The 27,566-nt window shown below is 53.9% G+C and overlaps 1 protein-coding gene across 5 annotated transcripts in view; it reads left to right on the forward strand.

Moving 5' to 3' along the window:
* ADCY3 (adenylate cyclase 3) overlaps nt 1–27,566 on the forward strand; it is a 104,399-nt gene that overhangs the window by 61,117 nt on the left and 15,716 nt on the right. For all 5 annotated transcript variants that reach the window (XM_010358501.2, XM_010358503.2, XM_030921245.1 and 2 more), the window contains exons 4-9: nt 20,288–20,418; nt 20,981–21,092; nt 21,262–21,389; nt 22,959–23,117; nt 24,397–24,574; nt 25,950–26,078. In XM_010358501.2, the coding sequence (XP_010356803.2) occupies nt 20,288–20,418; nt 20,981–21,092; nt 21,262–21,389; nt 22,959–23,117; nt 24,397–24,574; nt 25,950–26,078 (837 nt within the window). The remainder of the gene's footprint in view (nt 1–20,287; nt 20,419–20,980; nt 21,093–21,261; nt 21,390–22,958; nt 23,118–24,396; nt 24,575–25,949; nt 26,079–27,566) is intronic.

The following is a 27,566-nucleotide window of genomic DNA, read 5'->3' on the forward strand; positions in this document are numbered from 1 at the left end:
TATATATGTATATGTATATATATATATAAAATATATTTATATATAAACCATCACAGAGGCTTATTCCTTCAAGCCTTTTTTTTTTGGTCCTGATATTTGAGAGTGTCCTAGCCATGTTTTATCCTGAGTAAGAGATAATAAATGTAACACCTTCCTCTCACATAGCATAGCAGCCAAGAACCAAGTACCGGAGTCTCTGCCTCTCTCCTGTGGTGTTAGGGGAGGTAAATGTTAAGTAGTTATTAGCACAGTGCCTGCATAGTAGACACTCAAACTCTCTACCGTCATGTGATTGTTGGATAAAATTTTGAAGATATAGAAAAGTAGAAGAGGCCACCAAAACCTCCCTTAATCTGGGAGTTTTTTTGAAAAATAATTTTTAAAAACTAATAAGGTATTATAAATTAGGTTTGCAGTTAAAAAAAACTCAGGTTTGCTTGATTTTTTTTTTTTTCCTTTTAGTAGAGGTAAAATGCACATAAAATAAAACCCCTTAAAAGTGGTTTAGTACACTCACCATGTTGTGTCACCACCACTTTTAGCTATTTCCACAACTTCTTCCTCCAAAAGAAAACCTGGGACCCAAGCTTGATTTTTAAAACCAGATAGAAAGGGACCTGGTGAGCGCTGGGACAGGCTTTGCATGTGAGGACAGGGGACCCAGACCCTACCTAGCACGCTCCCACCGTCCTATGCTCCAGCCTCATTTTGTGGGGACACCAGAGTCTGTACTGGCGGTTGGGGAAGGATGTCCCCACTGGCCATCCTGGACCTGGGTTTGCATCCATAGCCTCTGCTAGCATTTTTGGGGGAACAGTGAGCCCTGGCTTTCTCTGTATGGTGGTGGCACTTCACCTCTCTGGTCTTCAGTGTAATTTTCTGGAAATATGACATTAAAAATAATACCATTGTTAGGGGATAGTTTGGGAATCACATGAAATAAGGCAGAGGGGAGTCTAAAAACCACGAAGCCCTTTGGGGCCTCCGAGCTGCTGTCACACTGGCCCCCAGCCCTTGGGGAGGCACAGGCTGAAGTCGGGGTGGTGAGATAGGATGGGAGCTGGCTGGGGCCTGTGCACCCTTCCCCTTCTCTCGTCCAGCCAGGACAGAGGTCACTCCCTCCCAAGGCACTGGGACTGACGTTGGGAGTGGCGTGGGCTCTGGGCTGATTTGACGTTTCAGAAACATCAGCTGACGGGTCTTCAGAGCTGAGTGCAGGCCAGTACTAGAGGCTGCATGACCCCGTTTCACTTTCCTCCTGTAAAAGCTCCTCATGAGAATAAAAATGAGATAATAGACGGAAAAACACTTTGGAAAGGGCCGCAGACAGTCCTAGTAGGAGAGGAAACAGAACCTGGTTTGGACATGGCTCCAAAGAGCCATTCGAGGTCAGTGTCACAGCAGGCTATCCCTTACATGTGTGCTTAATGTCTTTTTTAAGAAAATTCTCTATTTAAAAAAATTATTTGGGTGTCTCCTATAAAAAAAAATTGTTAGTCTACCCTCTGCAAAAGAGGGGCCTCCTTCCAGAATTGATTGCCCAGGGTCCATGTCTCACTTTTTATTTGATCAGGTGCTTTTATCTTTTATCTTTTTTCTTTTTTCTTTTTTTTGAGATGGAGTCTGACTCTCGCCCAGGCTGGAGTGCAGTAGCGTGGTCTCGGCTCACTGCAACCTCCGCCTCCCAGGTGCAAGCGATTCTCTTGCCTCCGCCTCCCATGTAGATGGAACTACGGGTGCCCACCACCACACCCAGCTAATTTTTATATTTTTAGTAGAGATGGGGTTTCGCCATGTTGGCCAGGCTGGTCTCAAACTCCTGACCTCAAGTGATCTGTCTGCCTCAGCCTCCCAAAGTGCTGAGATTGCAGGCGTGAGCCCCGTGCTTGGCCATTTATCTTGTTTTCTAAGCTGCCTTGAGAGTGCGCAGCTGAAGGGCAGCACCCGGCCATGTGGCTGTCCCAGCAGGTGTCTCCTCGCTGGACCTCAGCTTCCTCCTCTGCTGTGAAGTGAGGTGGAGGGATGCGCTGGTGACCTGAACCTGCTTTCTCTGTTGCCATCCCCTGGGAAGTTGTACCTTCTGTTATGAAGATGACCAGCCTCCTGCTAATGACAGTCATCTCCTGGATGAGTGGGCAGCCAGCCATGGTCCAGGAGGGCAAGGCAGCAGTCCCTCAAGCACAGGCATCCCCTTCTGCCTCCTCAGTGGGGTGAGCATGTCCATATGTCAAAGGGCGCGTTGAGGCAACAGAGCATTCGGGTAATGCAAGGGTCTCAGCTTCCAGTGGCTTCGCTGCTTTAACCTCCCTGGTTCCAGTCTCCTGCAGGGGGGTAGTGGAGTCTGCCCTGCACTGAGGCCTTGTGGATTTGGAATTCTCGGTGCAGCCCTGGCATGCAAAGCGTCCTCTTTGCCTCTGCCGAGCACATATCTGGCTTCGTAGGCAGTGCCATCATGCTTCCTTCTGGTGTGGGGCTGCCAGGGTGCACGCTGGCCTTGGTCCAGCCTCCCGGCTCTGTGGGCATGTGAGGGTAGAGCAGGAGGCCCAGAGGAAAGAACTGGAGTTGTTTGTCTTTATTCCCACGTGACCACACTCCAGGGGTTAGTTGGGGACCTTGAGGGTTGCTAAACACCCCAGCCGCCACCTGGCAACAGGTGGCACCCAGAAAACCCACTCAGCACACATCTGCTGTCAGGTGGAGCTACAGAACTGAGCCTGAGTCATACTCAGAATCACTTCCCAGGGATTGGAACGTGGTTGATGGAGGATGTGGGAGGATGGAGGGATGACGGGCAGGCCTGGGCTTCCTTCACACGCATCCTGCATGGTCAACTGGCCCTGTGCCAGGTCCTCCCTCGGGGAGTCGAGGACCATCCACGGTCCCACCCTCAGACAGGAGGAGGCTACAGCTGGGGCACGTAGAGGGAGAGCCCAGGGCAGACTGCACAGGGTCTAGGGCGGAAAGCCATCCCCGTCTTCACCCGTGGGACCTTGGGGAGCTGGCTGAGGTGGATGCTGGGTGGGTTTCCATGCAGGTCTTGGACTGCACAGAGAGCACAGCTGCCTCTCCCCACATCTCCTTCTGCTTGAACCGACATGCAGAGTCACCTGTGAGTAGGAATGGTGTTTTTCCTTCCTGCTGGTCTTACAGGGAAGAACTGCCCATTGACCACAAGCATCAGACCCCTCTCCTGGGAGCCCTGGAGCTTGGGATGCTGGGAGGCTGCCATTTCCTAAGCTCGGAGTGTATCTCTTGCTTTTCTGAATGTCCTTCCTCTGTGACCTTTGCCCAAGCCTGGTCACTGTTTCCCTCAAGACCTTATGCTATGAAGACAAGGTGTCATCAACCCTGAGCCCTGTTCTTATAGGTGCTTGGTAGGGGGGAGGGGAATCAGAGCCAGAGGCCGGTTGCCTCTTGGCCTGGGGTTGGGCTTCTAGTGCCAGGGCCCACCATGCCACTGTTATCCTGGCAACAGTGAGGTCGGGGCTGGGGGACCACTAAGAGTGGGAAGAGGAGACGAGGCTGGTGTCTAGTGGGAGGGCTGTGCCTCTGCCTCTGGATCCATAGCTGCTCTGCGTCTTGCTCGTTGCACCACGGCTGCATCATAACTTTCTCGGCGTCTAATGTAATGGGTCCAACCCACTGTCTGTTTCACAGGGGACACAGACATGTGCCCACCCCCAACATCAGCCTTGCGTTGTAATCGCTATCTTAACTTCTTCACAGAACCACCCACAAAGATATCTAATATTTTTAGTTTTTCTTTTAGCCTCAAATGCCTCTCAGTGTGAGAAAAGCCAGGTGTGTTCCCCATGATGTGAAGTAGGCACTGGTCCTTCTGTTGGTTCCAGCTCTCACCTCCTGGATGTCACAGAATGCTCTTCATTTCAACATTCCAGGACTTAGCAAAACAAATCCACATTTTAGATAATGCAGATGATGAACCCAAAGAAAACAGGTTGTCCTAAAGCAGTGGTGGGTTCCTGGTGGCAGTGGGAGGATGTTGGCTGTGGACATGAGCAGAGCTGGTGAAGACAGTCCTGCTGACGGCCCATGGATGGGCTGTGTGGCCTCTGAGCCGGGCTCTGCTGGGCTGTGGCAGGCCGTAAGCCTTTGCCACATCCTCCAGCAGAATTTTTCTCCAAACAGTTGTAGAATTGCTGGAGAATTGTAGAGTTGTAGAATTGTCCATTGTGGCCAGTGTTGTGGTGCATTTTATATTTATCTGGCTGTAAGAATGAAGTTTTGTTAGTAATAAGTGTAGTTTTATTGAATGTTTACTTTGTGCCAAGCCCTGGATGGTGTTTTCATTTTATTATTCCATTTAATATGAGATCTCTCATTTACTAGCTGGCACTTCCTCCTGGCTCTATTTGAGATCTGCTTACAGGAAGAATCAGTTAGGTCATCCTTGGACCATAGCCGGCCTGTGGGTATCTGTTTGACCTTCCCAGAGTGTTAACATTTTCTATTACTTAAACATTTGTACATTCTAGATAAAAACCTGGATTTTTGACTCGCTTAGAAAATGGAACGATCTGGCAACAAAGGCTGCGAGTAAGACTTGCATTCACATTCTAGCTAGGTCACTGAGCTAAGTACTTACCTCCTCTTGAGCCCAGAGTCCAACACCAGACATGGCAAGACCTTATCTCTACAAAAAACTTAAAAATATATATCCAGGCTTGGTGGTGGTGTGCACCTGTAGTCTCAGCTGCTTGGGAGGTTAAGGCAGGAGGATCACCTGAGCCCAGCAAGATCAAGGCGCAGTGAGCTGTGATTGCACTTCAGCACTCCCGCCTGGGAGACAGTGGGAACCTGTCTCAAAAACAAACAAAACCATTCAGACCACAAGTATTTCAGGCACTTTTCTAGGTACTGGGGATACAGTTGTGAGCGGAACAGATTCTAGTGCGGGCAACACACATTAAACAGATGAGTATGTGCTATGTCAGGAGCTAGGAAGGGCTGTGGAGAAAAAGCAGAGGAAGGAGTTTAGGGGGTGCCACGGGTAAAGGTGGAAATTTTGTCTGTTTAATTTTCTTGGGCCTTTATGCCCAGGGTGGTACTGCGTTGCTGCATCTGGGTCAAGGACAGAAGCAGGTGGTGTTTGCTTCTGTGGCAGACATTGCAAGTGCACTTCCCGCCAATCACAGATACGAACCCTCTGCATCTTTCTCAACCCAGGGCTCCAGGCAGCTGCTCTCTGCCCATCAGAGTTGGCACAGCACTTGTGACTACAGTGTTCTAGAACTGCACTAGGTAGCAATATGGTAGCCACTTGTCATATGTGGCTATTTAAATTAATTAAATTTAATTAAATTTTAAGTCACTTTCAGTAGCACTGGCCACATTTCATGCACTCAATAGCTAAATGTGGCTGGTGGCTGTCATATTGGACAGCAAAGATACAGAACATTTCTGTGATTGCAGGAAGTTCTATTAGCGCCGTCCTAGAGGATGGTGGCTTGCCCCTTGGGCCAGGTCTCCTAGTTGACAGCTCGTTAACTCATCAAACCTCTAAGGAGTACCTGCTCTTTGCCAGATATTCATGGCGAGGGCTCCAGGTACCACACACGTGGCCATCTTTGGGCCCAGTGGCCTGTCTCCTGAGACTGCAGTCACCTTGGCCCACCCGGTGGCCCCTGTCTCTGGGGACTGCACAGGAGGCCAGGCCAGTGACCTGAAGTCCCACGTGTTCAGCGTCCCCTCTCCCGCTCTGGCAGGGTAAGGGCTCTGTGTGATTTCCCGCACTGTTCCAGATGACATGGCCTGTTGGCTCGTTAGTCTGGCTCCGCCAACACTGAGATTAAATGTGGCCCTGCTTCTCTTGGGGCCTGTTGATCTGGGGACACTGGCCTGGTGCCTGTTCTCATGCTAGAGGTCTTGTTTCCAAATATGCTGACTTTTAAAGTTAGGCAGCTCCTCCCTCCTCTACATTCCCACAGCATTTGGCTGAACACTGAAGAACTCCAGCCCTGGGAGATGAGTCTGTCCCCACGTGACCATTGCCCCACCCATCCAAGCTCTTTGGAGTACTGTTTACCTTTGACCTTCCCAGCATTTAGCTCAGGGACATGCATCGATGACCAGTGACTGTTCTTCGAGTGACTGAGGTGGTGAACATATCTCTTGGGCAGGGGCAGCACACATGGGCCCCCTCGTCTAAATGGTGGCAGTATTGGAGTTTCCAGATTTCACACAGTGTGGTCCTTCATCCCCTCATTAGGGAGAGGTGAGCTGTTTGTGCTCTGGCCTCCCAAAGTTACTAGGCCCGGTCCTTCTCTTCATTCCCTGCCTCCCACAGCCACCTCTGCTTGGGTAATCAGGCCATGATGGATACCCTGGTGGGGTGCAGTGACTTTTTGGCTTCCAAATTGGCTGGACACTCTAAGAATCTGGATTAATCGGGACCAAGACAGACTGGTTTGTGAAACATCTGTGAGTATGCTCACAGCCTGTGATGGGTTACAGTGACATGTATTTGTTGTGTGTACTCAAGCACATGGCATTTATGACACGTGAATACACACGGACACACCCACCCTACAGACAAGCAGACTTCATATACATGCCTCATGCAGACACTGTAGACAGTAGACACGTACATGCAGATGCATGTGTGTACATGTGCAAGCACTCACGCATGGACACACACACTCCACATTCACACTCACTCCCAGCCACCTGAGCACTGTGGGTCTCTCTCAACCTATCTCCCTCTTATAAGGATGTTGTAGAAATTTAGCTTCTCACCAGCCAACCTCATTTATCCAAATCCCTCCTGGCCTCCTTGCTGTAATTAACTCCTGAATGCCTCATCAGAGCTTCAGCTGTAACAGCTCAGAGGCCCGGAACAGTGCTGGCCGCTTCCTTCCACCTCGGTCCTGAGCCAGTGCGAACCAAGGCCTGGCAGGAGTCACCCCTGAGTAGAAGGGGGCTTGGGTGGTTCCTTCTTGGAGCCCTGTGGAGGCCATGCCAACAGATTGCCCTGGGGTGGTGGGGCTCACAGCCCACCTGAGAAACTCAACAAATCTGCTTTCGGCTGAGATCCCAGCCCAGCAGGCCCGGCATCTTGCCCCAGGTCCTTCTCCACCCTCCACCCCACCGCAGGCCTGCACGTTGCCCAGGGCAGCCAGGTCCTTCTCCACCCTCCAGCCCACCGCAGGCCAGCGCATTGCCCAGGGCAGCCAGGTCCTTCTCCACCCTCCACCCCACCGCAGGCCTGCACGTTGCCCAGGGCAGCCAGGTCCTTCTCCACCCTCCACCCCACCGCAGGCCAGCGCATTGCCCAGGGCAGCCAGGTCCTTCTCCACCCTCCACCCCACTGCAGCCCACCGCAGGCCTGCACGTTGCCCAGGGCAGCCAGGTCCTTCTCCACCCTCCAGCCCACCGCAGGCCAGCGCGTTGCCCAGGGCAGCCAGGTCCTTCTCCACCCTCCAGCCCACCGCAGGCCAGCGCGTTGCCCAGGGCAGCCAGGTCCTTCTCCACCCTCCAGCCCACCGCAGGCCTGCACGTTGCCCAGGGCAGCCAGGTCCTCCTCCACCCTCCAGCCCACCGCAGGCCAGCGCGTTGCCCAGGGCAGCCAGGTCCTCCTCCACCCTCCAGCCCACCGCAGGCCAGCGCGTTGCCCAGGGCAGCCAGGTCCTTCTCCACCCTCCAGCCCACCGCAGGCCAGCGCGTTGCCCAGGGCAGCCAGGTCCTCCTCCACCCTCCAGCCCACCGCAGGCCAGCGCGTTGCCCAGGGCAGCCAGGTCCTCCTCCACCCTCCAGCCCACCGCAGGCCTGCACGTTGCCCAGGGCAGCCAGGTCCTCCTCCACCCTCCAGCCCACCGCAGGCCAGCGCGTTGCCCGGGGCAGCCAGGTCCTCCTCCACCCTCCAGCCCACCGCAGGCCAGCGCGTTGCCCGGGGCAGCCAGGTCCTCCTCCACCCTCCAGCCCACCGCAGGCCAGCGCGTTGCCCGGGGCAGCCAGGTCCTTCTCCACCCTCCAGCCCACCGCAGGCCTGCACGTTGCCCGGGGCAGCCAGGTCCTCCTCCACCCTCCAGCCCACTGCAGGCCAGCGCATTGCCCAGGGCAGGCCTGGTTGTTTCTTCCCAGGATCTGGGCAGGTTCTTGCTTTACCCAGGAAACCTACTAGGAACTTTCAGGGCTTGTTGTTTTCTCTGGATGTTGATTCTTTTCCCAGGGAGGGTCAGGGCCTTGACTTTTATTACCATGCTGTATTTTTAGGATAACCATCAAGGACTTGAGGGCTGAAGAGCCTGAAGACTTTACCCTCCTTCCTCTCTATGCAGAGCCACATCTCGGCACCCAGGCCTCAACCCCCAGGGTTGGTCACACCCCCCTCCTCCGGGCCAGCCTTCCACCCGTGCTTGGCTCCTCCCATGGTCTTCTTCTGGGAATGGGAGTTTACCACCTCTCAGGGCAGCACATTCTTTGAAATGTTTGACTCTTAAAAATTCTTCCTTCTCTGACAGCAACACCCTGTTCCCCAGCAGCCTTTCCTCATTAGCTTTCTCTCTTGGGGCCTCCAAAGCAAGTCTTGTCCCTTTTCTTCACAGCAGCTTTCCTCGGACTGAAAGACAGCTTCCTAAGAAGAAGTGGGTAGGAGGACCTGGGGCTAAGGACACAACCTGGTTGAGCCGGACCAGGGCCCTTATTTTCTGTGACACAGCCCAGAGCCAAGGGGCTTGTTCAGGCAGCTACTTTATGCTGGGAATTCATTTTATTTTTTTAGGGATGGAGTGTCGCTCTGTCACCCAGGCTAGAGTGCAGTGGTGTGATCTCAGTTCACTGCAGCTTCTCTCTCCCGGGTTCCAGTGATTTCTCCGGGTTCTTGTGTTTCAGCCTCCCGAGTAACTGGTATTACAGGTGCCCGCCACCACGCCCTGCTACTTTTTGAATTTTTAGTAAGGATGGGGTTTCACCATGTGGCCCGGGCTGGTCTTAAATTCCTGACTTTAAGTGATCCACTCACCTCAGCCTCCCAAAGTGCTGAGATTACAGGCATGAGCCACCATGCCCGGCCTGGGAATTCATTTTAAATCTAACAGCATCTCAAATGGTAGATGTCTCCGCTTTACCCCCTGCAATATTGGTACACTCTGCCTCTCCCATTGTTTTCTCCTGCAGTTGGTTTTGGGGACTCAAGTAGAGACTATGACCTCTATCCCTTTTGAATTTCATCCTGTATGTTGCACCAGATTTCAGCAGAGCAAAAACCACATGAGCCGCTTGTCCTAGTGACACACCGGCCATACTTCTAAATACATCCTCTATCTTCTGAGAAGTTCGTCTTCTGGAGGGATTTACACTTTAAACAAAGAGGCCTAAGAGACTCCCCCCACTTTTTTTTCTTTTTTGAGACGGAGTCTCACTGTGTTGCCCAGGCTGGAGTGCAGTGGCGTGATGTCTGCTCACTGCAAACTCCGCCTCCTGGGTTCACGCCATTCTCCTCCCTCAGCCTCCCGAGTAGCGGGGACTACAGGTGCCTGCCACCACGCCTGGCTAATTCTTTTGTATTTTTAGTAGAGACGGGTTTCACTGTGTTAACCAGGATGGTCTCAATTTCCTGACCTCGTGATCAGCCTGTCTCGGCCTCCCAAAGTGCTGGGATTACAGGCGTGAGCCACCGTGCCCGGCCGAGACACCCATTTTATAGATGAGGAATGAAGCCCCCAGGGTGAAGTGCCTGCCCGGGGCATGGGGGCCTTTGCAGCCAAACCCCAGACCAGTAAGCTTTGCTCTACTCCCCAAAACCCCAGGGTGATGTGGCTGCTCCTCTGACATATGTTCTGATTTTAAACATGCTTTGTTTCTTCAGCAAAGCCACCTTTGGAATTAGTCATTACTACCTTACCTCAACGGATACTCCTCTGTTTAGTCCAGGCCATCAGATAAAAAGCTTCAAATGAAGGAAGGGTCCTTTTTCCGTAGTCCGGTTCTCTGGAACCCTGCCACCTCCCCAACCGAAAGTCACAGTTCAAGAGTGAAGCCACCACAGGTCACAGCTTCAAGACGCCACAGCCTGAGGAGGTGCAGTCCTGGGAGAAGTGGCCTGTGTGTCAAGTAATTTTTATAAAGGAGAGACAACACCAAAGGGGCCTGAAATTGATCGCAAGAATTCACACCATGATGAATATCACCATTCAATTGTGTACTGATTATTATATGTCCTTATTCAATGGCTATATTCATTGTATATACAGGTTCAGAATATACTTTTTCAGTGTGTATGAATAGTGATGTTCAGTGATGGGCATTGAATAGCGATGGAATGTCCAGTGCCAGGAGCTTTCAAGAGGTGGGGCACACTGGCCAGGCATGTGGCTCACGCCTGTAATTCCAGCAGTTTGGGAGACCAAGGTGGGCAGATCACCTGAGGTCAGGAGTTTTGGACCAGCTTGGCCAACATGGTGAAACCCCGTCTCTACTAAAAATATAAAAATTAGCCGGGTGTGGTGGTGGGCACCTGTAGTCCCACCTATTTGGGAGGCTGAGGCAGGAAATCACTTGAACTCGGGAGGTGGAGGTTGCAGTGAGCCAAGATTGCGCCATTGCACTCCAGCCTGGGTGAGAGTGACTCCATTCTGAAAATCACACTATAAAACAATTGTAACAATAAAAAAGGATTACAGGAAAAGAAAGCATACAAAGAATATGGAAGCTGCCAAGTAACCCCTGCCCCCTGGCCACTGCCCCGCTGCACCTTCCCCTGCGGCAGCTCCTCACAGTGGGGTCCTGCGCCATACCTGGCCTTCGGGAACGGGGCAAGGTCGCTGCACGTCATGTCCTGAGGCGCACAGCCATTTCCACCTCGAAGCGTGTCACACTGGCTTTGAGGGTCATGTTTTCTGCTTCTTCCTTACCCCCCAGTCCTCGGTTGCAGGTTTTGCCTCCTAGTTTGATATGGCTGGAGGCAGTGCCTTTAGTAGGTAGACTCTTAAGAATGTTGTACAAATAACACTCCTCCACACATGCACACACGTGCACACATACACACGCATGCGCACCCTGCAGCTGCTCCTTTCCCCTAAGTTTCTTTTCCTTCAAATCTTGTTCCTCAAGAGACACTTCTCAAACTTCAAGTGCATGTATGTTCCTCAAGGTCCGTGGCTTCCCCACCCTGATGAGCACGGGTAATGCTGAGGCCATAGCCCCACCAGCCACACTCTGGGTAGGGCAGCCTGAAGTCCTGGGGATGGGCTCAGCTGAACCAGGGCTGCATCCCCCGCACAGGCTTGGCCACTTCGTGTGGCAGTGACGAGGGCGACCTGAGTTTCCATGGGCGTCAGCAGCTCGGGTCCTCGGGCAGTGGCTCCTGGCGCATGGAGAGGCAAGCAGGGGCCTCCTGTGGGCGCCGGGGAGCAGCAGGCCTCTGTCGAGGTCTAGGGCTGTCCTGGATTCAGGCTCCTCACATTCAGCCCAGTTAGGTACTTTCTGAGTACACGGTAGCCACTCATGCCTGCTCTGAGACAGGGCTTTGCCACATGGGCCCCTCCTCTCCTCAGCCTGTGAGGAGGAGCGCGGGGCAGTGAGGCCAGGGAGGATGGGTGACTCACCAGTGTCCTTAGGCCACAGGGTGGGGATGGAGCCATGGAGGCAGCACCCTCCTCTTCCTCCTCTTCCTCTTCTCTGTTCAATGTGGGTCCCAGGGAGGATTCCAGGAGCCGCCACCACCACTGCCCCTGTACCCCCACCTCTGCCTGGTGTCTGGCAGTGGCAGCCACTGGATGTCTTTGAGGACATCAGATGCCATGGGGACAGTGGATTGCAGAGGAAGAGCAGATCGGGGTGCTGGGAGACACATCAGAGGCTGTTGCAAGTTCCCCCCGAGGCAGCCGCAGGGCCATTTCTGTGAGGAGGACCCACTGGGAGGGGCTGCCTGATTCCCAAGGCCGGAGCAGCATGGAGCCCTGGGGAGGGTGTCCAGAGCCAGAGCCGCACTGTCCAGAGCCGCGCAGTGGCTCAAGCCTGTAATCCCAGCACTTTGGGAGGCCGAGACGGGCGGATCACGAGGTCAGGAGATCGAGACCATCCTGGCTAACACAGTGAAACCCCGTCTCTACTAAAAAATACAAAAAACTAGCCAGGCGAGGTGGTGGGTGCCTGTAGTCCCAGCTACTCGGGAGGCTGAGGCAGCAGAATGGCGTGAACCCGGGAGGCAGAGCTTGCAGTGAGCTGAGATCCGGCCACTGCACTCCAGCCTGGGCGACAGAGTGAGACTCTGTCTCAAAAAAAAAAAAAAAAACCCTTCTGCCTTTATTTCTATGCACACAAAGATCCTGGCGTCGGCTTCACGGAATACAATTTTGCCCCGCTCTTCTCTCTGTACTTTATTGTTGCCATGATAAACAGTACTGTTGTTTCATTGTGGTCATTCTTAAGGTTGTAGAATCTTCCATCCAGAGGATGTGTCATTTTTATTAGCCGTTTGCTGGGTATTTGGGTGACTTAGTTTTTCCACAAGTGTTAAGTCAAGCTGCAATGCAGATCACCTTCTACGTTTATCTTTACTTCTGTTGGATTTGGGGGGATAAATTCTCAGAAGAGCTATTAATGGGTCAAAGACTTGGAACATTCTTGTGACTCTTGGAACATATAGCAACTGCTATCTTTGGAAGAGCAGGCTCTGCCTCCATGCTGGGGAGACCAAGCCACATGGATCATCCCTGGGGCCCTGAGCAATCCTAGGCTGCTATGGGTGGCCTCTCTTCCCTGCATTCCTGTCCCCTGCTGTGGGACCCATTTGACAAGTCACCTGGATCCCAGCCTCCTTCCTTCCCCAGGAACACAAATGAAAGGATGTCATAGTCTTTAGCCAGGGCCCTGGAATGGTAATCAGGGATCTTCTGTGTGTGTGTATGAGCATTTTTCTAGAAGGTCCGTAGCTGGCATCACGCACTCATGAAAGGGGCCAGGATCCGGGAAAGGGTTTAGAATCTCTAAACTCTAAGGGCAAACAAGGTCAGCACCAATCGAGAGGCACCAACAAAGTGGGTATCAGTGAGGAGGGAGGAACAGGCACCCCTGGGCAGGGGCCAGGGGCTCTCTGGAGAGGTGACATGTGAGGTGGGTGTCGAAGGTGTGGGGAGGGAGGGATGTTCCACAGAGAGTGACGCCAGAAGCAGAGGACAGGGAGGGGTACCGAGAAGAGGAAACAGTCTAGCTCATCTACCCTGAGGGGCCGCAGGGAGAGCAGTGGGGGACAGGACTAGAAAGACAGGCCAGTGCCACGGTGAGGGGGACCGGGGTGCCACTGAGGGTGCTGGGCACCAGTGTGACACAGCTTAGAGGACATCCAGACACCACGCCGAAGGTGGACTGAATCAGAGGAGCCAGCCGGCACCAGGGAGACACATTCAGAGGCGGTTGCCAGAGGCCCTGAGGCTTGGGGGGTGGCAGGGGGAGGGCCCCTTCCTCCCGTGGGCCTTCGCCTCCCAGACCCTCCTTCTCCCTTCCCCTCTGTCAGGTTCCGCGTGTCCTTTCTTCCGCATGCACTGACGTCTTGTTTAAAACCCGTCTTGTTACCAGAATGACTCCAGGTGGACTGTTGGCCTGCTTCACTTTTTGGGGCTGACTTATAAGGTTTCCACAAACCACAGAGGGAATTCGCAGCCTGAATTTACAACCATAGCTCCTTTCTTGTTCTTTAAGTTTGATATTCATTGATTTTCTGCTTTCAGAACTCATATGTGCTCTTAGCAAAGGTTATGGAAATATATAATGGAAAAAAATGGAAATTCCCCCGTCCCACCCCGAGAGAGAAGCTCATGGCTGCTTCACTCATGTGGCCCTTCCGAGGCTCCTGTTTTGGGCTCCAGGGCTGCCCTGGTTTTGTGCCTCTACCGCTACTTTTGTTCTGTATTGGTAGACAGTCTCAGAGATCCGAGCCATGCCAGGAAGAGGCAGGTGTGGGTCACCCCCGAGGAGGCTCAGCAGTGTCTGGAGGGGAACCAGTACTGTGGTCAGGGGCATGGAACTCCCACAGGACTGGATTGGACTCTCGGGTCCGCAAGGTTCCAAGGGAGCCTGGAGAGGATTTTCTGACGGGACAGAGCTCTGAGGTAGACCCGGGGCGGCGGGGAGGGGAGGGGCGGGCAGGAAAGGCCTATGTGGGCTGTGGCTGCAGAAGCCACTGCATGTAGGCTGGGAGGGAGGCCAGCACAGCGCTGTGATGTTCTTAAACCTCGCGTTCTATGTCCCTCCCTGCCCACACACCTGACCGCACCTCCCCACACTCCTCACACATCTGCGCCCTCCTCCCCCAAGCAGCACCCTGAATGCATACGTGGCTGGGGGTGCTGAGACTCAAATGGAAGGCAGGACCCTTCCTTGTGTCCCCTTCGTTGTCCCACCTGCAGTAAGCAGAGCTCCCGAGGCCGGGCTGAACGACCCTGGCACGTCTCACTGGCACTAAACCTAAAAACTTCTGGCCAACTTCAAAACCCAGAGGAATATTAGACCCTGTCTTTCTGAGCCACCTGCTGTCTCCACACCCTTAGTCACTCAGTCACACTTTCTATCATGTGACAGTAGGAACAGCTAGACTACGGTGAGCGCTTCCTGTGGGCCAGGCACTGTTCTAAGTGCGTGCCGGCAATGAGTCGTGTCCTTTCTGCTCTCCTGCCTAGGAAACCAAGGCACAGGGAGGTTTAGTAACCTGCCTGGTAGCCACAGTGAGTGTAGGCAGGGCTAGGGGCTGAGCTAGGCCAGCACCCATGATCCTGACAGCTGCCTCCTCCTGCCCCGAGAGCCTCAAGCGCACCAGGACCGCACACTCCAGTGCGGGCTGGGATCCCAGGGATTACTGACCAGAGAAACCCAGCCCCAGCCCAGTGGGTGCTGCCTCCCACCCGCCTCCTCCAGACTTCTCAGCTCTGCCTGCCCCTCAGGACTCCCAGCAGCTGTCTGCCTTAAGAGACAGCTCTCAAGAGTTGATAGGGCCCTATCTCTGGCTTTTCTTGAAAACCTTCCCAGAGTAAGCCCGGAGCTTTTTTCCACAATGTCTGGTTAGTTAGGTTTCGAGATGGGTCCTCGGGTCCCACCGAGCTCTCCTCCCCCCATTTCTTTGCATTGGGCATCCTCTTGCCACACTCGACTGGCAGAGGGAGGGGAGTTGCCAAGCACCAAGGTTGCCCAGGTTGCTCTTCCTGGGCTGCAGGGCCCTGGGAGAACCAGATGCCACTTCCCGGGCTTAGGTGGAACCAGGGCAGGACGCACTGGGGTTACTTTGGCTTCTCATTCCTGAGCTGTAATGCCACACTCAAGGTTAACAGTGAAGAGATATCGCTGTGGAAATGGAAGAATAAGAGTGTCTTAGTCCACATTCATGCTGCTGATAAAGACATACCCAAGATTGGGAGGAAAAAGCAGTTTAATTGGATTTACAGTTCCACATGGCTGGGGAGGCCTCGGAATCATGGTGGGAGGTGAAAGGCATTTCTTACGTGGTGGCAACAAGAGGAAATGAGAAGCAAAAGCGGAAACTCCTAATACGCCCATCAGATCTCGTGAGACTTATTCGCTATCACGAGAATAGCACATGAAAGACTGGCCCCCATGATTCAGTGACCTCCCTCTGGGTCCCTCCCACAACATGTGAGAATTCTGGGAGATAGAATTCAAGTTGAGATTTGGGTGGGGACACAGCCAAACCATATCATTCCACCCCCGGCCCCTCCAAATCTCATGTCCTCACATTTCAAAACCAACCATACCTTCCCAATAGTCCCCCAAAGTCTTAACTCATTTCAGCATTAACCCAAAAATCCATAGTCCAAAGTCTCGTCTGAGACAAGGCAAGTCCCTTCTGCCTGTGAGCCTGTAAAATCAAAAACAAGTGGCCAGACATGGTGGCTCACGCCTGTAATGCCAGCACTTTGGGAGGCCGAGGCAAGTGCATCACCTGAGGTCAGGAGTTCGAGACCAGCCTGGCCAACATGGCAAAACCCTGTCTCTACTAAAAATACAAAAATTAGCCGCACATGGTGGTGGGCGCCTGTAATCCCAGCTACTCAGGAGGCTGAGACAAGAGAATTGCTTGAACCGGGGAGGCAGAGGTTGCAGTGAGCTGAGATCACACCATGGCACTCCAGCCTGAGGGACAAGAGCGAGACTTTGTCTCAAAAAAAAAAAAAAAAAAAAAAAAAATCAAACACAAGCTAGTTACTTCTAGATACAATGGGGGTATAGATATTGGGTAAATACAGCCATTCCAAATGGGAGAAATTGGCCAGAACAAAGGCGTTACAGGCCCCATGCAAGTTCGAAATCCAGTGGGGCTTCTTTGGAGCTCAAATTTTAAAGCTCCAAAATGATCTGCTTTGACTCCAGTTCTCACACCCAGGTCACGCTGATGTAAGAGGTGGGTTCCTGTGGTCTTGGGCAGCTCTACCCCTGTGGCTTTGCAGGATATAGCCTCCCTCACAGCTGCTTTCACAGGCTGGCGTTGAGGGTCTGCAGCTTTTCCAGGCGCATGGTGCAAGCTGTCAGTAGATCTACCATTCTGGGGTGTGAAGACGGTGGCCCTCTTCTCACAGCTCCACTGGGCAGTGCCACAGTAGGGACTCTATGTGGTGGCTCCGACTCCACATTTCCCTTCCACACTGCCCTAGCAGGGGTTCTCCATGAGGGCCTTGCCCTTGCAGCAAACTTTTCCTTGGGCATCTCCATATATCTTCTGAAATCTAGGCAGGGGTTCCCCATATCTTAATTCTTGACTTCTGTGTGCCCACAGGCTCAGCATCACGTGGAAGCTGCCAAGGCTTGGGGCTTGCACCCTCCGAAGCCACAACCCAAGCTCTGCACTGGGCCCTTTCAGTCATGGCTGGAGTGGCTGGGACACAGGGCACCAAGTCCCTAGGCTGCACACAGCATGGGCACCCTGGGCCTGGCCCACGAAAGTACTTTTTCCTCTTAAACCTCAGGGCCTGTGATGGGAGGGGCTGCTGCAAAGGTGTCTGCCGTAATTTTCCACATTTTCTTGGTGATTAACTTTCAGCTCTTCGTTACTTACACAAATTTCTGCAGCCAGCTTGAATTCTCAGAAAATGAGTTTTCCTTTTCTATCGCATAGTCAGGCTGCAAATTTTCCAAATTTTTATGCTGTTTCCCTTTTAAAACGAATGTCATTAATAGCACCCAAGCCACGTTTTGAATGCTTTGCTGCTTAGAAATTTCTTCCACCAGATACCCTAAATCATCTCTCAAGTTCAAAGTTCCACAAATCTCTAGGGCAGGGGCAAAATGCCACCAGTCTCTTTGCTAAAACGTAACAGTCACCTTTACTCCAGTTCCCAACACGTTCCTCATCTCCATCTGAGGCCACCTCAGCCTGGACCTTATTGTTCATATCGCTATCAGCTTTTTTGTCAAAGCCATTCACCAAGTCTCTGGGAGGCTCCAGACTTTCCCAGTTTCCTGTCCTCTGAGCCCTCCAAACTATTTCAACCTCTGCCTGTTACCCAGTTTCAAAGTCACTTCCACATTTTTGGGTATCTTTTCAGCAACGTGCCACTCGACTGGTACCAATTTACTGTATTAGTTCATATTCATGCTGCTGATAAAGACATACCTGAGACTGGGAAGCAAAAGAGGTTTAATTGGACTTACAGTTCCACATGGCTGAGGAGGCCTCAGAATCATGGTGGGAGGCGAAAGGCACTTCTTACATGGCGGCAGCAAGAGAAAATGAACAAAAAGCAAAAGTGGAAACTCCTGATAAACCCATCAGATCTCATGAGACTTACTATCACGAGAATAGCACAGGAAAGACCGGCCCCTCGTGATTCAATTACCTCCCTCTGGGTCCCTCCCACAACACGTGGGAATTCTGGGAGATACGATTCGAGTTCAGATTTGGGTAGGGACACAGCCAAACCATATCAAAGAGCAAAACCACTGTAACCGCTTCAGGCAGGGGCCAGTGCCTGCCAGGCATGCTCACCTTGTCCTAATGGTGTGATTTCCTGTAAGAAAGGTGATAAATTCTCCCCATGAAGCTACAGAGTGCAGACGACGGGGACCTATAGCAGAGCTGATTCTCCCAAGGGAGGCCTCTGGTTTACCAGGTGCTGAGGGCCCGAGTACAACAGCAGACTGGGGACCACTTGGAGCTCCGCTCAGAGGAGTGGAATTGAGCCTTCACCACCTCCTCCTGCTCCAGAGCAGGCACATCTGACATCCAGGGTGAGCTGACTTCTTTCAGGCCTCAGGGACCCCTGAACTCAGCAGAGCCAGAGCAGTGGGGCCTGCTTCCCTGCCCAGACCTTGTCAGGAGGCGAAGTCCCTGGCTGCTGCCCCTGTGACCTGGGATCTGCAGCCATCCAGTCAGGCCCTGATTGCTGAGGAGCAAGCCACTAGTTCTAGGTTTTCTGGCCACCCTGGACCCAGGGTGGTAAAGTCTGGGATCTGCACTCTAGATACAGAGCTCCTGGGCATCCTGAGTCCCTGCCCATGTGCTCCTCACCTTTCAGCAGCCGACCCCATGGCAACACGGGCCTAGCCACCTGGAAGCCCTCCACCCTGAGGGTCAGTGGCCACCTGTCCTCCAGCCACATCTCTGCCCTCCAGTTCCCTGGCCTCTGCCTGTGCCTGCTGCGGTTTCATCGGTATCTTGACCCTTCTCTGGATACACTTTCTTTAGTTACGTCCCTGCCATGAGCCAGTTCTCATGTCCCTTGGCCTTTTACAGTTTCCATCTTGCAAAACCTCAACTTGAGGTTCTCCCCCAAGTGCCCCCCACCGTCCTTCACCAGATGCCATCATCACCGTCCTCCCCTCGGGGACGGGGGCAGTGCTGCCCTCTTGACTGGCTCCCTGCTGGGCCTCCCGCCCCTGGCTTTGTCTCTGCAGCACCACGTTCTGTCCCTGGTTTTCTCTCCCTACTGCTCATCCAACCTATGGCTTCCAGGGCAGACGGTTCAGCCCATTCTCCTGAGCGCTGCCTGCAGGTGCCCGCACAGAGGCCCCGCAGCACCTCAGAACCAAACCCTGTCTTTGCCCTCACATCTGCCGCTCCTCCTCTGTTCCCCGTTCCAGAGACTGGTGCCACTCAAGCCACAGACCTCTTCTGACAAGAGCCACATAGTAAATACTTTTGGCTCTGTGGGCCACACGGTCTCTGTCGCCTCTACCCCACTCTGCCAGTGGAGTGTTAAAACAGCCAGAGACAGTATATCAACCAATGAGCATGGCTGGGTGCCAGGAAAACTTGATGAAAACAGAGAGGATGGCTTGGGCAACGTGGCAAGACCCTGTCTCTACAAAAAATGTAAAAATTAGCTGGGTGTGGTGATGCATGCCTGTACTCCAAGCTACTTGGGAGGTTGAGGTGGGAGGATCACTTGAGCCCAGGACGTTGAGGCTGCAGTGAGCCATGTTTGTACCACTGCACGCCAGCCTGGGCAACAGAGCAAGACCCTGTATAAAAAAAGAAAGACAGCAGCAGTCAGATTGGGCCCACAGGCCACAGTTTGCTGACCCTGATCTAAACCATGCCTAGCTCTCAAGCCATATTTCTGTTTTTACTTCCATGGAAGTCCCTGAAGGACCCTGGTACGCTTTGCGTGTGTCTGTGACTTGGTGTACATGGCTGCCTCTGACAGGAGTGCCCTCAGCATCGTGTCTTGGGCTCGGCCAAGGCTCCTTCAGGAAGGCCTCCTTGATGCCTCCTCCCCAGCCGACCTCGGTCCCTGCCTCTCTCTTGCGCAGTCCTCTGCTCTCTTTCTGGGCACAGAACTTGCCATGCTGCACTGGGCATGCTTACCTGTGTCCCAGTGAGACCCTCTGCTCTCTGAGGTGGATGTTCTTGCTGGTTTTGTGTCGCTGGCACCTTGTGTGGTGCCTGGTCTGCTGTCAGTCTTTGATCGGGTCAAAGCAGAATTTCGTGAGCGATGGCTCTGTGCAGCCATGGCGGGTGGCTGAAGTGACCCCACAGGGCTACCGGGAGCGCTCACGGTACAGCAGCCCACGCAGGACTGTTGCGCTTCTTGTGGCACGAGGATGCTGAGCACAGAGTCACGTTTAGGATGCTTCACTGCATTTCTGGCTCCCCTCAGTTGCTCTGAAGGGGCCATTGCCACCCTCAGCCTCGTCAGGGCCAGAAGCTGCCTGTCCCAGACCCCTGGCTGTTCCCGAGGCAGGTCTGTGAGGTCTCTCTGGAGGGCAGCGTGGTTCCCGGCTCATGTTTCTTGCCAGGATTGGGGCGTTTCTTCCAAGAAATATCTGAACTTGCCCGTAGCAGGCCCTACCGTTGCCTCTGACCCTCTCCTGTCCCTCACAGGAGAACCTCATGCTTTCCATCCTGCCCAAGCACGTGGCTGACGAGATGCTGAAAGACATGAAGAAAGACGAGAGCCAGAAGGACCAGCAGCAGTTCAACACCATGTACATGTACCGCCATGAGAACGTCAGGTACGCCGGCCCTGATGGCAGAGCAGGCCGTGGAGGGCTGCGTCTTTGCAGGACCCACTAGGCGCCGTGGGCTTCGCGAGGTTTTCCAGGGACTAGAAGCGAGGCTCCCCACGGCACTCATCAACCCGGCGGGAGAAGCTGCCGGCAGGTGTTTAAGCTACAGTGTGTTCTAGGCTGCCTGGTCCAACCCCATCATAGAACAGACATCACCCAGAGTGGGGAAGGGACTCCTGTGAGGTCACCCAGCTGTTCAGGGCCAGCACTGGGGCTAGAGCCCTGACCTCTGATTCTAGGAAGAAGGATGAGTTCAGCCCGGGCAGGAGTGGGCAGTGTGGGGTGGTCCCCAGGCGCTACAGAGAGGGATGCCTGCAGGGGGAAGTCCACTAGGACAAGTGCAAGGTCAGAGCCCTGACTTTACCTGGAAGGGCCAGGGTCTCACTGCCCTGGAGGGGGTGAGGGAGGACCTTCTCCCACCCTGATCCTGGCTGCCCTGTGGGTTGGAGAGGGAGCGGGCACACGTCGCTGCCTGGAGCCTCACCCCCACGGTTCGTTCCTCATGCAGCATCCTCTTTGCCGACATCGTGGGCTTTACCCAGCTGTCTTCTGCCTGCAGTGCCCAGGAGCTCGTGAAGCTGCTCAACGAGCTCTTTGCCCGCTTTGACAAGCTGGCAGCTGTAAGTCCCTGGCCCCGCCTGGCTCTCCAGCAGGGCCTGCCCTCATGGCCTGTGCCTGGCCACCATCCCCAGCCCCATGATTTTCTCCCTCTGTCCTTCCTCTGCTTTCTTGGCCACTCCTCCCTCACTGATGAGGGGCTGGAGCATAGACCAGGCCCTCCCCTTTCAGAAATACCACCAGCTTCGGATTAAGATCCTGGGTGACTGCTACTACTGCATCTGCGGCCTGCCTGACTACCGTGAGGACCACGCCGTCTGCTCCATCCTCATGGGGCTTGCCATGGTGGAAGCCATCTCGTAAGTGGGGTGCCTCTGGGAGGGAGGCTCCCAGAGCAAGGGCCCCAACCCTGGACCCAGGGAGAAGCAGGTCTTCTGCGCTGGCCACAGCCCCTGGGTGGGGGATCGGCTGGAGGCAAAGACTGTGCCCTGCTGGGACACAGCGCTGGTTGACGGGTGGCACAGGCCCCTGCTCTGGAAGCTGGGATGTGGCTTACCTTCCTCACAGCCCAGGGGACCTGTAAGCCTCCCCCAGCCTGTGGGGCCCACTTTTCCAGCCTTAGTCCACATATTCCCTTTTTGCTGGAAGTTGCAGTTGTGAAATTCCTCACACTTCCTCACACTTGCTAGCACCCACAGGTGCTCCCCATCTCTCCTCAGTGTTTTCTCACCATGACCCCCAAAGGCACTGCCCTCTCCATCTTGTGATGCAGTGACTGTAAGCCCCTGGCAGAGGGGCTCAGGGCTGGGGCTGGAGCCCACCCCAGCCTCTGTGCTCCAGCCTAGGCTGTGAGGGAGGCAGACTCATGTGCTCACTGTCCCCACTGTTGCCCCTGCTCCAAGTGCGCTTGCAGCTCTCAGATGGGCAGTCCCTCTGGTTGACTTCCAGCCTCTGGGGAACCCGGGGTGACATCAGGCACCAATGCGGAAAGGGAAGCTCCTGCCAAGGCCCCTCCCCCATGGGATGGAGTCCTGGAAGTTGCCCACCCTTTACCCTCTTCTCCGAGGGGGCAGCTTTGCATTTTTACCATCTTCCAGGTTAAATCCCATCTAGTATTGCCCTGGAAAGAAAGCAGCGTTGGCCGGGTGCAGTGGCTCACGCCTGTAATCCCAGCACTTTGGGAGGCCAAGGCAGGCGGATCACCTGAGGTCTGGAGTTCGAGACCAGTCATGACCAACATGGAGAAACCCCGTCTCTACTAAAAATACAAAATTAGCCGGGTGTGGTGGCACATGACTGTAGTCCCATCTACTCCGGAGGCTGAGGCAGAAGGGCTTTAACCCAAGAGGCAGAGGTTGCTGTGAGCCGAGATCGCGCCATTGCATTCCAGCCTGGGCAACAAGAGTGAAACTCCGTCTCAAAAAAAAAAAAAAAAAAAAAAAAAAAGCAATGTGGCCTTTATCCCAGGGGCAGTAGTCCAGGAACTCTAGCATCCTCTCCCTTCTCTGTCAGACACATTCAGGCAAGGGACTGTTCACGGCTATTTTGTTCACCTCTATGTCTGCAGCACCTTGAACATGCCTGGCACATACTTGATGCTCAGTGAAATATTAACTGCATGAATGAATAGAAGAGTAATCGGCAGAAAGAAACTGGAGGCCCCTCAGGAAGTGGGGATAGATAGGGAGGAGAGTCTCTTGGTGCCCTTGTCCTGCTGGCCTGTGATGCCTGACTCTGGGCTGGCCCTGGCCTGCCTTACCCCCGACCCAACACCATGGGTTACTGGACATCAGTGCAGGCGGAAAGCTGTGGGGACCTTACCAGGCCCCCTCTTGTGGAGGGGAAGAGGCCCACGATGAATTTCTTTTGCAGGCTGGCTGTCTTGTGAAGGCCACGCCCTGACCCTCCTTTCTGTGTGTCCATGGCAGGTATGTGCGGGAGAAGACCAAGACTGGGGTGGACATGCGTGTGGGGGTGCACACGGGCACCGTGCTGGGGGGCGTCCTGGGCCAGAAGCGCTGGCAGTACGATGTGTGGTCGACTGACGTCACTGTAGCCAACAAGATGGAGGCCGGCGGCATCCCTGGGTGAGTGCCCTTCCGCGGGGGCAGGTGTGAGGACTGGGGAGGGGACCGGACCGTCCCGTCCCCTCCATACCACAGGGCTGTGACCCTGATGAGGGACAGGGGGCCTCAGAGAAGGTCCCCCCACCACCCCGGAACAGCATTCCTCCTGTCCTGCGCCAGCCCTGGCTAAGGCCGTTCTGACCTGCCTTGGGGTGAAGCCTCTTTGGGCCTGATGTTAGATGTGTGTCCAGGCTTCTCCTGCCTGGACCCTGCAGTAGCCTGTCCTCCTTTACCCTTTACCCACTTAGGGGGCTGCCTCCCCTTTACCCACTTAGGGAGCTGCCCCAGCTCTCCTTATGCCAGCGCCCAGGTCTCCCCAAAGGGAGAGTAATTAGCAGTCGTCAGTGGCTGGCTCGGAGGCAGTGTTTTGCAGGTCGCAGTGCAATTACATGTCTTACTTGAGCTCCTTTACAGGATCAGTGAGTAATGGAGGCCCTGCCTTTAGCAGGGCCAGGCTGAGGGAGGATCAGCTCAGCCTTCCCCATCTGGGCCAGGCAGCTTCCTTCAGTGGCATTTAGGATTCTTGCCCTCAGTGGTGACTCCTCAGAAACGGGTTTTGTTTTCCCTTGGCAGCAGGGGTTGCAACTGAGAAATGTGCAAGGTGGGGGATAATTGGATCTTGTGGCTCACACTTGTAATCCCAGCCCTTTGGGAGGCTGAGGCGGGTGGATCACCTGGGGTCAAGAGTTTGAGACCAGCCTGACCAACATGAAGAAACTCCATCTCTACTAAAAATACAGATTTAGCCAGGCATGATGGTGTGCACCTATAATCCCAGCTACTCTGGAGGCTGAGGCAGGAGAATTGCTTAGAACCTGGAAGGCAGAGGTTGCAGTGAGCTGAGATCGCACCACTGCACTCCATCCTGGGCAACAGGGCAAGACTGTCTCAAAAAAAAAAAAAAAAAAAAATCCTTATCACATTTGATCCACTTCACAGTGGATCAAAGATTGAAGAAAGATTGTACTCCTGTGTCATGGCTCCAACACTGAGGCTGAGATGGGAGTAGGTGCCACACGGCCCACACAACTAGTTAGTGGGCCACACAGCTAGTTAGTGGCAGATACTCCACTTGGCCCCTGCCTCCACTTGGCCTCTGCCCCCACTTGGCCTCTGCCCCACATGCCCGAGAGACACGGGGCCGAGCAGCAGCCAGTGCATCTGTGGTCCATGGACTGTCCCCGGGGGTTGTGAGGGCCACCTCTGGCCGGCGCTCAGGGCCTCTCTCTCTGCAATTCAGGCGCGTTCACATCTCCCAGAGCACCATGGACTGCCTGAAAGGGGAGTTTGATGTGGAACCAGGCGATGGGGGCAGCCGCTGTGATTACCTAGAAGAGAAGGGTATTGAAACCTACCTCATCATTGCCTCCAAGCCAGAGGTGAAGAAAACAGCCACCCAGAATGGCCTCAATGGCTCGGTGAGTTCCCCCACCCCACTCCCAGATTAGGGGGTTGGAGAGGAGGAGATTAAGGAAAGATGGCAGAAGAGTTGCAAGACCCAGTGGTGGCTGGCTATGAGAGGTGAGTGGCAGGCTGGCACCCTTCCCGATGGATAGCTGGTTTCTGGGGGAGACAGTGTAATTCATGGCAAGTTGCAGTGGAGGTGACTGTAGCATATCCTAAGACCCCATCCAGAAGGGAGGCACTGGAGATGTGTCGGTGGCGCCCAGGAGAGCAGCTGGGCTGGAGCTCAGAGTCTCCTGCACGGCGGAAGTGAGTGAAGCCACCGGAGTGACATGGATGCTCAGGGAGAGGCTCACAGACGAGGCTGGGAGTGGGGTGACTGGTCATGGGGAAGGAGGACCAAGGCCAGGAAGGTTTCCTGAGTGGGAAATGAAGGAATGAGATAGAAGTAATAGAGCAGGGGTGTCCAATCTTTTGGCTTCTCTGGACCGCATTGGAAGAACAATTGTCTTGGGCCAAACATCAAATACTGCGGGTTGAACAAGCTTGCAGCAGAGCATCCTATGGGCCTGCCCTCTGGCCTGGTCTTCGTGTGGGGGCCCCGGAATATCTACAGACCTGAAGCAGTCAGCAGCTTCCCCAGGCCTGTCCACCAACCCCCAAACACCTCCTGTCAGTCTGATTAGAAACCAACAGCAGCTGTTGCAGAAATTGATCCCTTTACCATCCCCTACTGAATCTGGAGGTTGTTTATTTTTTGTAATCTCTCATGTCAAAACCGTTTCCTCCAGTATGAGAGTCCATCTAACAAGACTTGGAATTAAGGAGCGTGGTGGCTGTCAGGGAAATCGCGTCATCTGAGACTGCTCAATGGCTGAGGCTTTGCCTAATTATGGCTAAAGCAAAGCCCACTCTGGTGAGGCTGCAGGAGCGATGGCTGATAGACTCCCTGTTGATTCTAACCTCGATGTCGGTCTCATCCAGTGTCATTTTAAAGGCCTTCTCTTGGGATACAACTCCCAAATTTGTATCTCCAGCCCCAGTGGCTTTCCTGCACTCAACATACAGCCACTTGTATGCCTCCATTTGTACATATAATAGGCATCTTAAATGCCACCTGTCCAAAGCTCCTGCCCGCCTTCCCACTCCAAAACCTGCTCTCGGTCTTCCCATCTCAGTTAATGGCAGTTCCATCCTTTTATTAATAATTGCTCAGACCAAAAAGTTTGAAGTCATCCTTGACGCCTCACTTTGCAATCCACAAGCAAGTTCCATGGCCTCCGCTCGCTCTCTAATCCCACCACTGCCTTCCACACACTTGTCACTTCCAGCCCTGTCTGTGCCACTTATCCCACGCCCGGATCATGGCTGAGCTCTCCTTTCCTCTAGGCCCTGCCCAATGGAGCACCAGCTTCCTCAAAGTCCAGCTCCCCTGCCCTCATTGAGACCAAGGAGCCCAACGGGAGTGCCCACAGCAGCGGGTCCACGTCGGAGAAACCCGAGGAGCAGGATGCCCAGGTATGTGCAGGGCTCAGGGCAGGGGCCACTGAGGGGCCAGATGCGGGCAGACACCAGGAAGCAATACATTCCTGCAGCAGGAGTCCTGTGCTGGGGAGACCTGGCCACCACCCAGGACCTCCTCCTGCTTAGCATTGTAACCATGGGCAGGTCACCCCTCCAGCCCCACAAAACCCTACTGTCTCCTCATCAGTTACATGTTGGGGTGACCTGGAATCCTGTAGATTTGAGATCAGTGAGGACCTCCATGGAAAATTCTATAGGATCTGAGACAATTTTGGAAGTGAGATTTCAGACCTGGACTCACCTCTCTGGCTAGGTTCAAACCCAACAAGTTCCATGCAAGATGGGATATTTCCGCAGCCCCCAAAGGTGAGGAATTAGCATGCTGTCCCAGAGTGCAGGCTGCCTCTTGGGCCAGAACTGGTCCCTGACTGCAGGGCGTCTGGAGCATGTTTCCTGATGGAGGTCAGTGCTGCAGAGATGGGGTGTCTGCCCTGCCGGGGCTGCCAGGCTCACCTTGTGAGGGGGACAGGAGAGCTGGCCCTGGTGCCATTAGAGCAGATGCTGTAGAACAAGATGGTAGACGGGGCTTAGGGTAAATTAGGTTTTTCTCAAGTCCCCCAACATTCAGCAAGTTTTCCTTATTGCAGTTTTCTTGATAGAAAGTGGAGGTACAGACTCAAGGCACTCACTAGCAAGGAGGACACAGATATAGCTTTAGCAGCCTGTGATTTTTTGGGCCCTGACCCTTAGCCAGGCCCACGCTGCTCCCGGATCTGCTTCAGGAACAGGTTCCTGCTGCTGCCACAGACCATCCATGTGATTTTACAGAAGAGGAAGATGTGGCTGGGGAAACATTATCTGGGGTCAAACTGTCAACCAGTGGCACACCTGTGCTGATGCTTAAGACCAGGGAGTCTTTTTTTTTTTTTTTTTTTTTTTTAAGATGGAGTCATGCTCTGTTGCCCAGGCTGGAGTGCAGTGGCATGATCTTGGCTCACTGCAACCTCCGCCTCCTGGGTTCAAGTGATTCTCCTGCCTCAGCCTCCCGAGTAGCTGGGATTACAGGCGTGCACCACCATGCCTGGCTGATTTTTGTATTTTTAGTAAAGACAGGATTTTACTGTATTGGCCAGTCTGGTCTCAAACTCCTGATCTCAAGTGATCCACCCACCTCAGCCTCCCAGAGTGCTGGGATGACAGGCATGAGTCACCGCGCCCGGCCCCAGGGAGTCTTGACTGTGGCTCCCAGATGCACTGTTGAACCCTTTCAGACAGCTCTCAGCTATTGAGCGTGCCAGTCTCAGTGACTGTTTAGACTGATGGCTGTGTCATCACAGCCAGGATTCCTGTTTTTGGAGTTGATACTTTTTCCTTGGAACTGGGAATAAAATGGTAGTGGGTGCCCCAGCTCCACCTACCCGCCGCCCCTTGTCAGCCCTCTAGTGATGAGAACATTCTTTTCTCTCCCATCACTTTCCCCCT

Source organism: Rhinopithecus roxellana, chromosome 17 (assembly GCF_007565055.1).
Source record: "Rhinopithecus roxellana isolate Shanxi Qingling chromosome 17, ASM756505v1, whole genome shotgun sequence".
NCBI classification, from domain to species: Eukaryota; Metazoa; Chordata; class Mammalia; order Primates; family Cercopithecidae; genus Rhinopithecus; species Rhinopithecus roxellana.